Genomic DNA, 16360 nt, shown 5'->3' on the forward strand with positions numbered 1-16360 from the left:
AAACTGATTACTATGACTCAGTGTTACAAAATTAAAATCAGATCATCAATAATCGGTTGATTGATGCTATGCTAGAAACATATAGGTGAATTTAAATATGAACAATCATGCAGCTTATTGTTAATCTTATTACTCTGACCCTAAATAAATTAATAATAACAAATCATGTTTAAAAGCACTTTTAACTGAATGCCAAAAACCCTTTATTGTGACTCGGTTTGAGTGCACGCAAAAAATGTTCTTATACATTATGTTTAAATCTTTCAACCATCAAGAAAATCTTACCACATTGCAATCAAAGAAGTCGTTATCTCCGAATTTGGCAAAACCCCTGCTAGCAACACAAGCAACTCAAAAGCCCAATATTCTACACTGCAAAAAAATGTTTAAACTTTAATGAAAATAAACAATGCATATTCATAGATTCTACAAATTAAAGAATGCAAAAGTTAATAACCAAACCATAGCAGCAGAGGGAAGAGCAAGCTTTAAGCTAACAAAAACAAGATCAAACAACTCCATCGAAAAACCTTGTCACGTCTCTATAAACCGTGTGCTAAAAAGCACGTATCCAACCAGCGCCAGCAAGGGCCGTCTCCGAGAATCACTTAAAATTTTGGGGTCTGGGACGAGTAAAAAAAAGGGCTCCTAAAATCGCGTTATCAATTTTGTGATAGATAATATGACAATTTATCAATATGGTTGTCTTTCAAAAGCTTAAAACGGACCAAAACAAAGAAGAAATAACGAACAATTTTTTTACTAATATGACCTATATAAAACACAAATGAAAGTTTTTTTTAAAGAAAAAAAATTGTATTTCCTTTGGTTGCAATGGGTGCAGGATGGAAAGCCAAAGGATCCGAAGCAAAAGCACTTGCAAATCCCATTTAAAACCTTCAATATTCTCTAATCAAATCCAATTCTCAAGGAATACACTCAGGCTGCTGCAGTGATCTCCTTGCAGCCAATCTCGTACAAACCGAGCGTTTCAACCAAACCTGTTTCGGTCAACCAGTTGTTACAGGCAACAATGGTTTCAGTTCACTTTAGAAGAAGCCTTCTATCTATGCTTTTCACTAAAATGCATAAAGATAACAGACAGTCAGACACTCATCATAATATAACATATAACACTGAGTTATGGGAATACATGGTTTCCAAACAATGAGTATGGTATGCTGGTGGTTTCTAATGACAATGGGAATGATCGGTTGCGGGTTTGGTCTGATTTCCAGTGCGCTGTGGTACTGTTGCGAAGACATTGTTAGTTCTTCGTGTTAATAGGAATGGTGAAAATGTTATTGGTTCTTCGGTTTCTTGTTTAGACAGGTTTAGTGTTGACGAGCAGACGGTCACACGGTGGAGTCTGGAACGCTGCAGAGAGGATCAACTATCAAGCAGTGGTTAACCGGTAATAGAATTTATTAGTTGATAATATGTTTATGGTGTTTTCCATTTTGATGTACTGATTTATGTCAAAACAGCCGGATTAATTTTCAATAGTTTTGATTAAGATATAGTTTGAATAGCTAAAGCTTAAGCTTGATTCTTCAGCGGCTTTTTCAAATTTGAGCTCGGCTGAAATGGGCTCGTTTGCATACAAGCTGAGCCGGATCAGTTGGTAACGAGTCAAGGTGAGCTCGACTCGTTGGCTTGTTTAGCTGACTAGCTAATTGGCTCGTTTAAATTAAATCATAAGTTTTAATATATATATTCTATAACCTAATTATTAAAACATATAAATTATAAATTTTGTAGTTAATTAATTATGTATGATTAAAACATCATTTTTTGTATATATGTGTGTGTGTGTACATATCAGTGTGTGTAACAAATAAACAATTTTATAAATAATAAATGAGTTGGCTAAGCTTGAACTTTTCACGAGCGATTAACATTTCAGCTCGTTAAGATAAACGAGCTGTGCCGGTCAGTTTGCAAACGACTCAAGCCAGCTAGGTTTGTAAGCAAACCAAGCTGACTTGGTTTGTAACAAGCCGAGGTAAGCTCGGTTTGTTTTCTCGCTTTAGGCTCGTTTTAAATATAATAATATTAGTTATAATGATGATTAGTTTATAAAAATGTAAAAAAAGTATGGGCCTGCTCAACGAGCCACGAGTTGGCTCGCAACTCGATTTTTCAGCTCGTTAAAATAAACGAGCCAAGCCAACTCATTTAAATTCGTGCTCGATCCTGAGTTTGCCATGTTTCTTTTCCGCTCGGCTCGTGACAAGGAACTAAACATGTTAAATGGAATTTGTATGATCATGCTAGAGATGGCAAAATGAGCAAGGGTAGACGGCTCATTTCATATCGGTTCGGTTGGGCCACAGGTCATTTGTTGTTAGGGTTGGTCAAATGTGGGTTAGGTTGACCTGGTTAATTGTTGTAATTTTAGTTTAGTAAATGTAATTTTAAGTTTTATAATTTGTTAATTTGACTATTGATAGAAAATTGCATAATTAAAACCAAATGTGATGGCTAATAACTATAATAAATTTATGTCTTAATGCAGGCTGTAGCTTCATTATTTTCACTTGTGGCTCCAAAATACCAATTCAAAGATGCAAACAAAACAGGTATTCCAGTTGTAGCAAAATACACTGACACTGGGACGATTGAGAATTTTAAAAAGCTAATTATTTATGTGAATTATGTCAACTTGTAAAAATTTAATTGTTATACTCAGATGGTCAAGTATATGGTCTATATCTAACTTTTACAATTTGTTTTTGTCATTTTTTTACCTTCTAATTTAATGTTGAATGTTGACATGAAGCCACATAAACTGCTTGGTTCACCGAAACATCATCATTAACATGCAGCAAAAGTATTCATCTTAAAATTCCTATGTACATGTCAAAATTAAAAAGTAGTAAATCAAAATCTAATTTATATAACTTAACAAACTCAATTTCAAAAGTATTATAATTTATATATCATTTTATGAATTTAGTATATTAATTTATGTTTGTGGTATTTTATGAATGATAATTTTATATTATTAATATAAAGTTTCAAAAAATTATCAATGACCAGATGAAAGATGAACCTTTTCTTGTTTGAAAGATGAATTTTGATGGAATGATGAAAATATGATGTGATGAAAAGTGAGGTGAAAGATGAATTGAGATGATACGACCGCATCTGTCTAACTAATGAACCTTTGAGGTCTCTCTGAGGAGATCTTTAGAGGTCTCTAGTCTCTACGGTTTTCCCCGAGCCAGATTTCGATTTATCAAACCTACTCGACTTGACATTATATAATGCATTTTCTCTATGTTTCTAGTAAATAACTAAAATCTTAAATATGCATCATAGACAGCATATTACCATAAAAATAACCTTTTTAAATGAAAAAACAGCATTTCAGAGATTCAATACACTTCTTCCTTAACGCGAATTTGCCCTCTTTATCAGCTACATTTTTCTTATATCAAACCATAGATAAAAGATTGTCAAAATTAACTTGATTGAACTAAACGAGTTCAAATAGGCTCAACAGATTTGAACTCCAAATGGGATCATTGAACAAGTTCAATAGAAATTAGAACAAAGAATCATCTACAATACTTAGTCTTTCTCTCTCTCACACACACACACACTATATAAGTATATATATCTAATATGATATGTACTACAGTTACAAACAGAAATATACGAGTGCAAGGGGTTACATTAACCACAATAACAATTTCACTTACCAGAGTTAGTTCAATGTTTTTTCACTTAAAAGTGCAAGTGACATGAGTAGTCTACTTGAACGCTTTAAGATGCGAAACTTTAGCTGGTTCACTGGCCCTGGGTTTGCTGAGCCCGTTGATGTTGCGGCCTTGCATCTGCTTGATTGGACTTGAAGTAGCACTCATGGGTTTGCTGAGCCCGTTGATGTTGCGACCCTGCGTCTGCTTGATTGGACTTGAAGCAGCACTCATGGGTTTGTAACTGCCTAAGCTGTGACGGACCCGTGCACAAAGAGCTTTCTCATCAATGGTTGGTTGTGAGGTTGTATCACCACAGCTCTTTCTTCTAGTTATAGTTAAGTTGGGTGATTTAGCACGTGTCACAGGTAGCTGCAAATGAACCAACCAACAAACCAGGTAAACAGACCATACAACTCATATATATTGAACAAACAGGTTGGTAATTGGTATGCATACCTTTTTAAGTTCAACCTTTGGCGGTGGTCCTTGTCGGTAAAAACTGGGAACCGGGTTTGCTTTAACAACCATGCTCTTTCTCATCTGCTTTATAGCTTCTTCTTGTTCCTCCTGTAAACGAACGAAACGTTGAATGAACCATTGGGCGGAAAGTTTGTTTATTTAATTAACAAAAGAGCATGAACACGCTTTTTTGTTCAACTAATTAAACGAACGGACATAAACACATGTCTAGTTCGATCATTTATCTTCTTGAACGTTCATTTATGTTTGTTCATTTAGGTCCATTTATACTCTCTAGTTTATGTTTGTTCATTTATGTTGACATTTAAATTGCTAGGCCCTTACAATTTAGTCTATTTTTATTTAATTAAAAAATCACGCATTACAATTTAGTCTAGTTTTATTAATTTTTTAGGCTTTAAACGATCGATATTAGCGTTTACTTTTAATTGGTGTTTACTCAGTTATGTTCGTTTATATTTGCTAACCTATGTTCAATTATATTCGTCCGTTTTTGTTCGTGACCCGTTCGTTTATACTATTAATGAACAAACATAAACGAACATGAATGAACAAACACGAACAAGAGAACCATATTCGCTTAGCTGTTCATGTTCGATTAAAGTTGAATTGACGAGCACGAGCATGCCTCGTTTGTGTTCTACAGGCCTATATGGGTCAAAATGATTCCAGTCATGTTGACCCACAACCTGTTTCTACCTTACACAGTTAATAATGCTTACAAAAACGATATAAGTACACTATTAATCTAGATGATTAAACAAATCGATATAGTAGGGTCTATTCGTCTAACTTTCGGGACTCTGAACCCCGACTTATTTGACCCTTTCTCCTTTTAGCTATGTTTTGAATTTGAGCCATTCATAAAATAACACATCAAACCATTTAGTAGCAATTGACGGGAGATTGACAGCACTAAAAAAAGAAAATATAGCAAAAGGTTGATGTAAAATTACATCGCACGAGGGACCAGGAATTCACATTTGGTTGGTATCGGTTTGGTTCATTATGGTGCCCATAGGGTACTGGCGTTCGGTATAGTAATCAAAAGAAATGACCAAAGGGATATAGTTGTGATATATGTGTTTTACATCGAACGAAAACCATACAAAGAAACAAAGTCGCTATACGCCCAAAGGTCGCTCACAAAATATATACCAAAACGTTGAGAAAAAAAATTAAACAAACCTATGCATTGAGCTTTTTTAAAAATCAATGCTTAAAAACTGCAAACTTCATGGCTACACTTCAAACTCCAACAAATTTGTGATCAAATTATAAAAAAAAATGAAAACTATACTAACTTATAAATATAAATTTATAATATATAATGTACCTTGGTCCTGGCTTCATACTCCATCTTCTCAGCCTTAAGAGCCTGATGCTTTTGCTCTAGCTTCGAATAAAACTACAAGAGAAGGAACGAACAATATGCATTAAGAGATATTTGAAAACAACAATCTGATGCTTTTTTAATTCTAAAGGCAATAAATTAACAATAGAAAACTACCTCTTTACGCTGTGCCGCACGTTCGGCACTTCTAAAAGAGGGCGCTACTCCAACCGTAACTCTTGATCTGACTGTCCGTGAGGTTGCAGCACTGTATATTGCTAAGGACAACACTTGCATACTATGCGGTCAATATCGGTGGGATATCGGTCCCCATGTGAAATATATCGGTAACAATAACATCAGCAATATTGACCGGTATCAGCGTTTTAAGCCTTCATTGTAAATTGTTAGTGTGTAATGTTTTAAGTCTTATTCAGTTCCTACTTGCTTGTATATATGAAAGTGATCATTTTGATAATAAAAACATACATGAAAAGGATACGACGAAGCGACAGACCAATTATCATCATCATCATGATGGTATCTACCCGAGTAAGATTTGGGTGCCCGAGGCACGGAGAAATGCGAGTTCTGGTTTTCAAATTTCAATAGACAAAGCTCTTACATTATTGTTTTCTAAGACAAGTTCATAACTAGAGTACATGTTTAGTTGGTTACCTTAGTGTTGATGAAGCTGTTAGTGTTTGATGACATGGCATTGGCATTGTTTTCTTCAAAGACTGATGCTGTTGGGCTAACAGGAGAGCTTATTATTGTTACTTTGTCAGTTGATAATGAAGGTTGAGGCTTTGGAGTTTCATCTGTTGTACCATTAGAGTTCAACATTTGGTTGGTTTGTTATAAAGATGGACAATTATATGTGCCCATCACCCTGCAATTGATTAACAATTATAATTATACTTATATGTGGTTTATATATGGAGATCTGAGATGGAGAATTTAGTTACCAGATGAAGATGCAGATCCCAAACGTGACGGCGATAGGCTCATTAGGGTTTACTTGTCTTCACCTACACCCACCATTTGTTTTTCCAAATTTTATTTCAACCTTCATGTTATCACTTTTTATCAATTTAACCCTAAAGGTTTTCTAATTGTTTTTTATTTTCTTGTTGGTTTTTAATACTCCCAACTTTTACCCGTTGGTCGATATCACCCCCAACTTTTGATTTATTTCACACTACTCCCAACTTTCATCCTATTTAGTTTTGTCACTCTCTCACTAACAGACCACTAGCGTCGTTAGTGGTGATGCTGACGTGACCTTTTTTAAACTGAGCTGGCATAAGGTGATGCTGACAAGGAAGTCCAACTTTCATTTTCTTTCCCACACATTGTCTTCTTCCTCTTTCTCTCTCGGAAAACCTAACTCCATCTACCAAAATCACCACAATTCCAGCTATCCTCCACCACCCACTATACATCACTCTCCACTTAATCGAAGTTACCTACAACCATCGCCACTATCATATTGCCGACACCACTTGAACCTATCATCATCAACACCTTTGTCGCTTGAAGAAATGTGGATCTACTCACTGGTAGCAGACCTACTTTCCTCGGGTTTTGATTGTACTATTTCACCGATGGTTCTTCTGGATCTGTGTTCTTCCACCTACAAAATGAACAACGCCGTTAACTTACCCCTCAGAAAGGGACAGAGGGGTCCTCTTTGGGGTAACCCTCCGGCGTGAGAATAAGTATAGGTAGGAGAAGATAATAATGTGAGAGTAAGGGAATCTGGAGAGTATTGCTTAATAGCTGAATACTGTATGATTGTGTGACTGTGTGTTTGTATGTAACTGACTGTGAGTGAATGTAATTCAATATGATTGAAGGTGATATCACTGCCTGTAACTGTCAATGATTGAGTATGAATGTCCCCATCAAAGTGGAGTTGATGCTGTATTTATAGTGCTAGGGTTTCCACTGATTGGGCTCAACCTCGTTGGCCTCCTCCAATCGCATTGCGCCACATGTCCTCTGGGACACCTGGCGCTTTCTCGTTGGTTGTAATCGCGTGGTAGCACATGTGTCATGCTGAGTTGTCGACCTTTCATTTGGCAGCTGTCAACATCAGCATATTCTTACTCCTTAAAAAGATGCCTTCTGGAAGGTTGTCTGACGTGCACAATCAAGGTTGCCCTAATCCTGATTTGGATAAGGACGAGGTCGATTATGTGCATGTGTGATATGCGCCAATCCTGAGGATGCGCGAGGTCTTCTCTTTATTCTCACGCGCAGATATTTCATGCGCAGATGTGATATGCACGAGCATGTGATATGCGCCGCACGCTGATGCGCCGCGCGCATATGTGATGCGCGAGCATATGTGTGCCTGGGCATATGATGCCTGAGCATGTTTTGTATGCGCCATGCGCATAGGTTTTGGCTTTGTGCCTTCATAATGTCTTTATCTTGTGGGTTGACCCGCCTTGCTCGGTGTTGAGGCGGGTACATACCTCTTCAAGCCCCCCCAGTCTAATGTGTGTCTTATCTCGCACTAGCGCGGTAAGATAGATATTAGACTTACTGATTTGGTCTTTTTAATGGGGTTTTGTCGTTTTGTTGGTTGTTTCCATCGTTGCGCGAAGTTCTATCCACTTGGTTGAAACGAAGGGTCCAAACACGTGGTTGGTTGGTGGTGACGTGCGACGTAAACGTGTCAGACGTTTCGTGTGCTCGAGGTGCTACAGTTGCCTTTCATGTCCCCTCGCACAGCTGTCTGGAACACGTGTCGCGCTCGCATTGGTTTGCACCTGCGAGTGGGGGCGCGTCTCTGCTCCGTGGCAGGTCCGTTACGTTTTTATGTCCCCTCAACAGTGTTAGGGACACGTGCCGCGCCCTCGTTGGCTTACACCTGCGAGTGGGGGCGCGTGAAATCTGATCAGTTGCCACTTTTCTCTCTCCTGGGCCTATAAAAGCAGGCCCTTAGGAAAAATTTTTATCTTCATCTTCATTGTTGTGTACTCCAAAGCTTCTATCTTTCCGATTTTCTGGTTATTTCTTCCTGATACCCTGTTATCTGTTGCTGTTGTTATTGTATGTCTGATAGTTCAGACTCCTCTAACCCCTCCATCACCTCTATTGCCTCTCGAAGACGCCGTGTGAAATCTGTGGTGATGTCGACATTGATGCAAAAGGGCAAGGGGAAGAGGGTTGTTGAGACCACATCGGAAGAAGTAGGGAGGACCAAGGCCACGAAAAGGTGGAATGAAATCCCCTGCAAACTGAGGCAGGCCGACCTCGACAGCCTCATCTCGTCACAGGGTTTTCTCCCTGTGTTTGGCTACATGTTGCCTGTGGCCGGGCAAACGGCGGCGGACCCGCCTCCCGGCTATATTTCACTGTACACCCATTTTTTACCCACTGCAACCTTCGTCTTCCGATGACAAGGTTTGTAGGCGCGGTGTTACGGTTTTTCGGGATACATATATCCCAAGTCCATCCATTTGGACTTGTGCGCATGACTCATTTCGAGTTCATGTGCAAATCACAGCGCGAGGAGCCCACCCCTCGGCGCTTTCAATTTTTTTACAAGCCCAAGATCCAAGATTCTTGGATCTCCTTTATTCCTCGCAGTCAGAAGGTTAAGTGCAGCACCGTGTCATTCAAGAGCCTTCATGACTGGTCTGAGAGGTTCTTCTACATCAGGGCTGGTGTAATCCCCATCCGCATGACGATGCGCGCGATCGATTCTGCGCCCGCGGATGCGGATGTTATTAAGAACCCAACCGGCGCCTGGGTTAAGAAACTGACCGCCGAACCATCCCCCGCCAAGAAAATTCGTGAGGAGGCGCTGGTGGGGGTCGGCATGAGTAAGCTGTGGGCCGACAGCGCGGCGGAGCCTGTCATCCAAGTGGACGGCTTGCGTAAGTTATCGCATTGCTTTATTTCCGCGCTAATAAAATTTGCCTTTGCTGATATTATTTGTCTTGTTTTTGCGCAGTAACCAAGGATTTTTTCCACGCCGCCTACGACGATCAAGTGGAGGGTGGCTCCGTCCCGCTGGGCGCTGGGGAGGTGGGCTTCCCAGATCGCTTCGATGACATGTTCATCCCTGTGGATCTGGAGTTTGACTTTGATAGCGACGCGCCTGGTAAGCCTTCACACTTATGCTTATTCCTTTAGAATACCAAAGTTTATTAACAATTCTGTTGCTTGTATTTGCAGATGCGCTCGAAAACTACGAGCTGGAGCTCGCGGAAGAGGAGGAGGAGGAAGAGGAGGCGCCCCTACTAAAGCGCAAAGCTAAGGGGAAATCTGGCGCAGGGGGCAGTAAGAGACAGAAGAAAGATGACACCCCTGTCGCTCATCCCCATGCTCAAACGAAGGGACCTGAGGAAACCCAGGTGTTTACCACCAAGGTTTCTTTAGCTTCCCTGCCTGTGAAAGTGGGCAGGCCTCCTGTCCACTTGAGGTATGGTGGCGTGACCTCCTCCCTTCGCGCGGCTGAAGAGAGAAGCAGTGTCGCGCCTGCGAAAGGTATACTTTGGTTACCCATAATGGTTCAATGAGGGCGATTCTGATTGAATTATTATTAAATCTTTTCGCCTTTGAATGTTTGCAGGACCGGCGACGGTAGCAGATCAGCCGCAGGCGCAACAAGGTGCTGAGGCTGCGCCGGGGACTGCTTCGAAGTCCCCTGTTCTACCCTCAGAAAAGGGTAGAATGAACTTTATGGCGATGTTCGCCGCGCGAACAGAATTGCGCGAAGGTATGTTTTGCGCCATTGTCTTCCGAATTTTTTGTTTTGATCAAATCATAAACCATTTTTTGTTGTTGATTTGTTCATAGGAGTTGTAGCTGGCGTACCAGCTGGTGGTGACACTCCTGGCGCCGTTGCCGGCGCCGCTGGTTCTGTTCCTGCTCCTGCTAGTGCTGAGTCTCCCCTTATTGGGATTACAAAGGAGCAGGAAGCCGTATTGCGCGCCGAACTGGCGGCGTCGAGACCTCCCTCGCCTCCTCCTACGCGCAGCCCTCTCCGCGAGGCTGGTTTGGGGCCCTCCAGGTCGCAGGAGAAGAGGCCGATTGAAGAAGATGAGGAGGATGAGGGAGCTCAAGCTGAAGACTCCTTCGGAGTCCGTGCCAGCCCTGCGATGCCACAAGACTTCGCAGCGCATACTTCTGGTGGGGCTGGCGCTGACTTTTCTGCTTCATCCCCGCAGGTATGTTTTAATTTATTGCTCCGCTGCGCGTACTTCCATATAAGTATGTTTTTATGACTTAGAACATTTCTTGTGTTTTGCAGGAAGGTGACCACGTTTACCGCCCGAGATGGAATATTAACGAAGACAGTTCCTTCCAATCCATGGGTGTATGCGAGTACTTCTGGGCTCATGCCGTGCCTCCTACTGAAAGGAGGTATCAGGAGGGGCGCACTCGCGCTGACTTGCTCAACGATCACATTTTCGCTGGGTCGGCCTTCTTTTCTGCCTCCCAAGAGCTTCATCGTGATTATATTAAAGTACGCGATGCTCTTGTGGAAGCCCAGCAAGAGGCTAAGGTGGCTGCCTGGAACCTTTCTGATGCTCGCGCACGAGCTGAGAAACTCCAGGCGGAGCTCAGCGAAAACCGAGCAAGTGCCAACACCGCCTTTATTAAGCGCGGGCATGAGCTCCAAGCTGCGCGGGAGAAGCAGCAGGTGGCGGAGGCCGAAGTTGCCAAGTACGCGCGGAGAGTGCGTGACTTGGAACTGGAGGCCGAGGCGCGTGACCAAGCTATCGTCCAGAGTATCACTGAGAAATCATCACTGGAGAGCGAGGTTGCGCGCCTGAAGAAGTATTTGGCGGCCGCGCAGGCCGATAGAGATGAGGCCTTGGCGACGGCAGCGTCCAGCCGGGAAGCACTTGATGCTGCGCAGGCGGAGAAAGAAAAAATTTTGGCGGCAGCAGCGTCTGATAAGGAGGAGCTAAAAAAGACCAAGGAAACTGTTGAGTTATTAAACTCCCAGGTTCCTGCCCTCGAGACGTCTGTTGCTGGCCTCGCGCAGGATCGCCAATGGCTGGTGTCACAGGGCATGACTCGTTGCGCTTTGGCGATGAAATATTCTGGCGAGTTTCAGGCCCTTGTGATGGACTGCAATGCTGCCGCGCGCTTGGTGGGTCGAGCTGAAGGGTTTACGGATGGGTATGAATATGGGATGTTGAAGAAGAACCCATCCGAGTACCCTTACAAGAGCGACGCGGCCTGCGCGGACATGGCCGCGGTGGGGGAGAAGTATATGAATACTCCCATCCCCATCCTTGTGCAGGTACCTTGACCTTAATGAATTTTTCTTGATTAATTTTCCAAGTTTTTTGTACTCAATACTTTTCTAATGATTTGCAGATAGCTGCGCTTGCTGACCAGCCCGACCTCAGCGCGCTAAAGAAGTTGCTCGATGAATGCGAGGGGGCTGGTGGCGATGATGGTGGCGCGGGGGATGTTGCCCCTGCCAGCGGCTGTGGCGCGGCGAAAGAATCTGCTCCTGACACCGTCGTGATAGAAGACTCCATTGAGGAGGAAGAACTTGACTATGGTCAGTTTGGAGATGAGGAGCGGGCCGCGCCAGATGCTGCGGGAGATGATGAGGGTGATGAAGTGGCTGACGTCGACGTGGAGACTTGAGAAGCCCTTCATCTTTCTAATTTTTTTTTTTGTTTTTTGTTATACTTGTAATTTGTAACTCATCATACTTGTAAATTTCAATGCTATGGAATGAAATTTGTTTTCCCTTTTTCACATCTTGCGCATTTCCATTCATCTCTTCATGTTTGCTTGTATAGATATAAGATATGCTTGCACGTTAAAATAAGAACAAGGTTGTAAGGAAATTATTTACTTAACCATAGTCCTATTTTGTAAGTGGTTTCGCAGTATCTTGTTTATGCTGACACGCGCGATGAGTTTTCACTGTTCCTTTTTTGCGCTTCGTTTTTGCGCGTTTTTTTATGGAATTATGAGTTTTAGCCATTACATGTCAGCATGTGTTACTCAGATATCCACTATGATTCCGCGCGCGACCTCGACCTGAGACCTAACAACTATGATTTGGCATGTATTTTGCCTTAGTTGTGTTTAGGGATTTTTATGATCAGGCTGCGCGGGATGTAAGATGGATGTTTGTGAGTGTTTTGAGCTAAGGCTCTTTGTTTTGGGCTAAGGCCCTGACGTTTTTAGAGTTAAGACTCGTTAACGTGTTTGAGCTAAGGCTCGCGCATGTATGTTTTACTTCGTTTTATTTTGTGTTGAAGTCAATATAGTGTTGTCATATTGCTCCAAATTAATAAAGGAAGTGTGAAACGTGTATGCAAAGGTAATAGAACAAATATTGAAAGATAGCGCGAATCATCATTCATGATGGCTTAAAAGCCTTGATTACATTTTTGAATTTTTACATGAAGCATTTTCTAAGCTGTGCTGCGTTCCACGCGCGCGGTATCTTTTTTCCATTCAAATCTTTTAAAGTGTACGCGCCTTTCCCCAATTCTTCTGAGATTTGATAAGGTCCTTCCCAATTGGGGGACATTTTTCCTGGGGGTATTGCGCGGCTAGCTTCATTGTTTCGAAGGACAAAATCATTTTTCTTGAAGTGGCATTCTTTAACGCGCTGATTATAATATTTTTCCAGCTTTTTCTTGTACTTGGCTTCATTGATGATAGCCGCTTCTCTGCGCCCTTCAAGCAAGTTGAGGTCCACTCTTCTTTCGCGCTCGTTATCAGTCTTGCTCATCATGAGTACCATATGGGATGGGCATCCAATTTCTGCTGGGATCATAGCCTCTGTCCCATAGGTTAGGCTGAACGGGGATTCGCCATTGCTAGTTTTGCTTAATGTCCTGTGCGCCCACAGGACATTAGGTAACTCTTCGACCCAAGAATGGGTTTCTCCCTCCAACCTTTTCTTCAGCCCATTTAACAAACTTTGATTCGCGCGCTCCACTTGGCCATTCCCCTGAGGGTGGTAGACCGAAGTGAAGATTTGGTTGATGTGCAATTCTTTGAGCCAGTTGGATATCTTCCTGTCAGTGAATTGTTTGCCATTGTCGCTCACAATTTCCATAGGAAGGCCAAAACGGCAAATGATGTGGCTCCAGATAAATTGCTTCATCGCCTCAGATGTGATTTTTGCTAGTGGCTTGGCCTCAACCCATTTTGTGAAATAGTCTACCGCCACTACCAAAAATATCACTCGCCCTTGCGCTTGCGGCAGGGACCCCACAATATCAATGGCCCATTTGTGGAAAGGCCATGCGGAGGTCACTGGAATCAAGTTGTTCTTTGGCCGCATGGTGTTTGGCGCGTAGCTCTGACATGCCTTGCATTTTTGGATTTCTTTTAGCGCATCCAAGTACATGCCTGGCCAATAGTAGCCTGAGCTCATTGCCTTGGCAACCACCATGCGCGGGCCAGCGTGTATTCCGCAGATTCCTTCGTGAATCTCCCTAATCACATAGCTTGCTTCTTCAGCATCCAGGCATTTCATGAGCGGTCCAAGATAAGAGCGTCGATATAATGTACCATCAAGTAGTTCATAGTTCTGCGCCTTGTGTCTTATCTTTCTCGCCTGTGCGCGATCGTCCGGTAACTTCCCCTCCTTCAGGAATTCCATTATTGGAGTTATCCAGGATGAAGGGGTTGTATGAATTACAAGGACAGATTGCGTTTGCACTGACGGGTTGCTCATCACTTCCACCCTGACATCTTTGCCAAAGTGATCAAAATTAGTTGATGCCATCTTACTCAACGCGTCAGCGGCCTTGTTTTCGCTGCGCGAGATGTGTATGATTTTGAAGAAGTCAAACTGCTCAACGAGCTTTTTTGCCTGCTCTAGATATAGAGGCATGGTGTTCTCCTTGGCATCATAAAGGCCATTGACCTGTGCAGCTACCAAGTAAGAATCAACATGGGCCTCTAGCCTTTTAACTCCAAACTTGCGCGCAATGCGCAGACCAGCCAGCAGGGCTTCATACTCAGCCTCATTGTTGGTACTCTTGAAGTCCAACCTAATAGCATAAGTATATTCATGATTATCAGTGTCCACCAGTTTGAGGCCTGCGCCTGACCCTTCGCTGTTGGAGGCTCCATCAGTGAATAGCCTCCAAACATCTTCTTCATCATTTGCTCGCGGAGGGTCTACCTCGCGCTGAGCTTCTTCAATCTTTCCCTCTGGGATTTCCGTGATGAAATCTGCTAAAACTTGACCCTTTATTGCTGGACGGGGCTTATAGGTGATCGTGTGTTCACCTAATTCCAGCGCCCACTTTGTCAGCCTTCCGGAGAGCGCGGGGCGTCGCAAGACTTGCTGGATGTTGTAACCTGTCAGAACTTCAATAGGATGACCATTGAAGTATCTATGAAGCTTTCGCGACGCGTGTGTTAGTGACAAAACTAACTTTTCCATGATGGAATAGCGCGTCTCAGGGTCTGTCAGCACCCGACTCACATAGTATATTGGCGTTTGGATCCCCCTGCGATCCACCAATAATACTGCGCCGATGGCGCGGTCTCCAGCTGACAAGTACAATGTAAGGGTTTCGCCAGGAAGTGGAGCTGTGAGCGCGGGCAGCTTTATGAGACATTCTTTTATCTCACTGAAAGCTTGCTCAGCCTCAGGCGTCCACTTGAATTGGCTCTTCTTCAAGCAGTTCCTCAAAGTGTTAACGAATGGAGTAGATTTGCTGGCGTGGTTCGCTAGGAACCTGTTGATTGACACCAGTCTACCATTCAGCTTCTGAACCTCTTTCATGGTGGATGGTGAAGGCATGTCAAGGATGGCTTCCACCTTTTCAGGGTTCACCTTGAAACCATCCTTAGTGACCATTACACCAAGAAATTTCCCCTCTTCCGCGCCGAAAGTACATTTGCTCGGGTTGAGCTTCATGTTGACTTCTGTTAAGCGCTGAAGAGTTTCCTCGATGTCTTTGAGCATTTGTCTCTCCTCTCTGCTCTTGATCACCAAATCATCAACGTAGACCTCTAGATTTCTTCCGATTTGTTCACTGAACACCGAATCCATAAGTCTCTGATAAGTGGCGCCCGCATTCTTTAAACCAAAGGGCATTTTTGTGTAACAAAAAACACCCTTGTCGGTTCTGAAAGCAGTCTTGTCCTCGTCTTGTGGTGCCATTTGAATCTGGTGATAGCCTTTGTAGGCATCCAGGAAACATTTGAGCTTGAATGGCGCCACGGAGTCCACCTTTGCGTCGATGTTTGGGAGGGGGTAACAGTCTTTCGGACATGCTTTGTTGAGGTCCTTGAAGTCAATACACATCCTCCATGACCCGTTGCTTTTCTTTACCATCACAGGATTGGCTACCCACGTCTGGTATCGGATCGGGCGGATGATGTTTGCGCGCAACAGGTCCTCAACTTGCTCATTCATGGCCTTCGCCTTTTCATCCCCCATGATTCTCTTTTTCTGAGCAATTGGCTCCACCGACTTGAAAGTGTTAAGAGAATGTTGCGCCAAGTCTCGCGGGACCCCAGTCATATCGGAGTGTTGCCACGCGAAGACCGACGTGTATTTTGTGAGCAACCTTTTCACTCTCAATCTCGTTTCGTCTGAAATGGTAGCGCCAATTGTGACCGTTTGCTCTGGGAATTTTGGGTTTAAAATCCACTTCTTTAGCGCATTGTCCGCCATTGGAAGTTTCATTCTCCCTTCCCGCGGCGTACTTGTCACTTCGCACAAATGATCGCGGTAAACAAATGTTACGCCTGTTGGTGTAGGGAACCCCAATGCGCCGTGCGCTGGCGATGGTATAGCATTAAATTGGGCAATCGTTCCCCTACCCAGGATCATATTGTGGCATGATGTGGTGGGCAAGACCAAGAA

General features: G+C 43.0%; 1 protein-coding gene and 1 pseudogene across 1 annotated transcript; one reads left to right on the forward strand and one right to left on the reverse strand.

Annotated features, from left to right (window-relative positions):
* The first annotated feature begins 834 nt into the window (after window positions 1–834).
* LOC143598622 (tRNA-splicing endonuclease subunit Sen2-2 pseudogene) lies at window positions 835–1411 on the forward strand (annotated as a pseudogene).
* A 2123-nt stretch (window positions 1412–3534) lies between these two features.
* On the reverse strand, window positions 3535–6572 carry LOC143598621 (protein WVD2-like 2). The gene is made up of 7 exons (XM_077076788.1): window positions 6489–6572; window positions 6199–6412; window positions 6023–6111; window positions 5698–5788; window positions 5524–5595; window positions 4164–4274; window positions 3535–4076 (listed from the first exon to the last, which is right to left on the reverse strand). The coding sequence occupies exons 2-7, from the start codon at window positions 6364–6366 to the stop codon at window positions 3759–3761; spliced, it is 849 nt and encodes a 282-aa protein (XP_076932903.1). The 5' UTR covers window positions 6367–6412; window positions 6489–6572; the 3' UTR covers window positions 3535–3758.
* Window positions 6573–16360: the final 9788 nt, after the last annotated feature.

This window comes from Bidens hawaiensis, unplaced genomic scaffold, assembly GCF_021521415.1.
Source record: "Bidens hawaiensis isolate Kalapana, Puna unplaced genomic scaffold, B.hawaiensis_p1.1 tig00050591_1, whole genome shotgun sequence".
In the NCBI taxonomy this organism is placed as follows: domain Eukaryota; kingdom Viridiplantae; phylum Streptophyta; class Magnoliopsida; order Asterales; family Asteraceae; genus Bidens; species Bidens hawaiensis.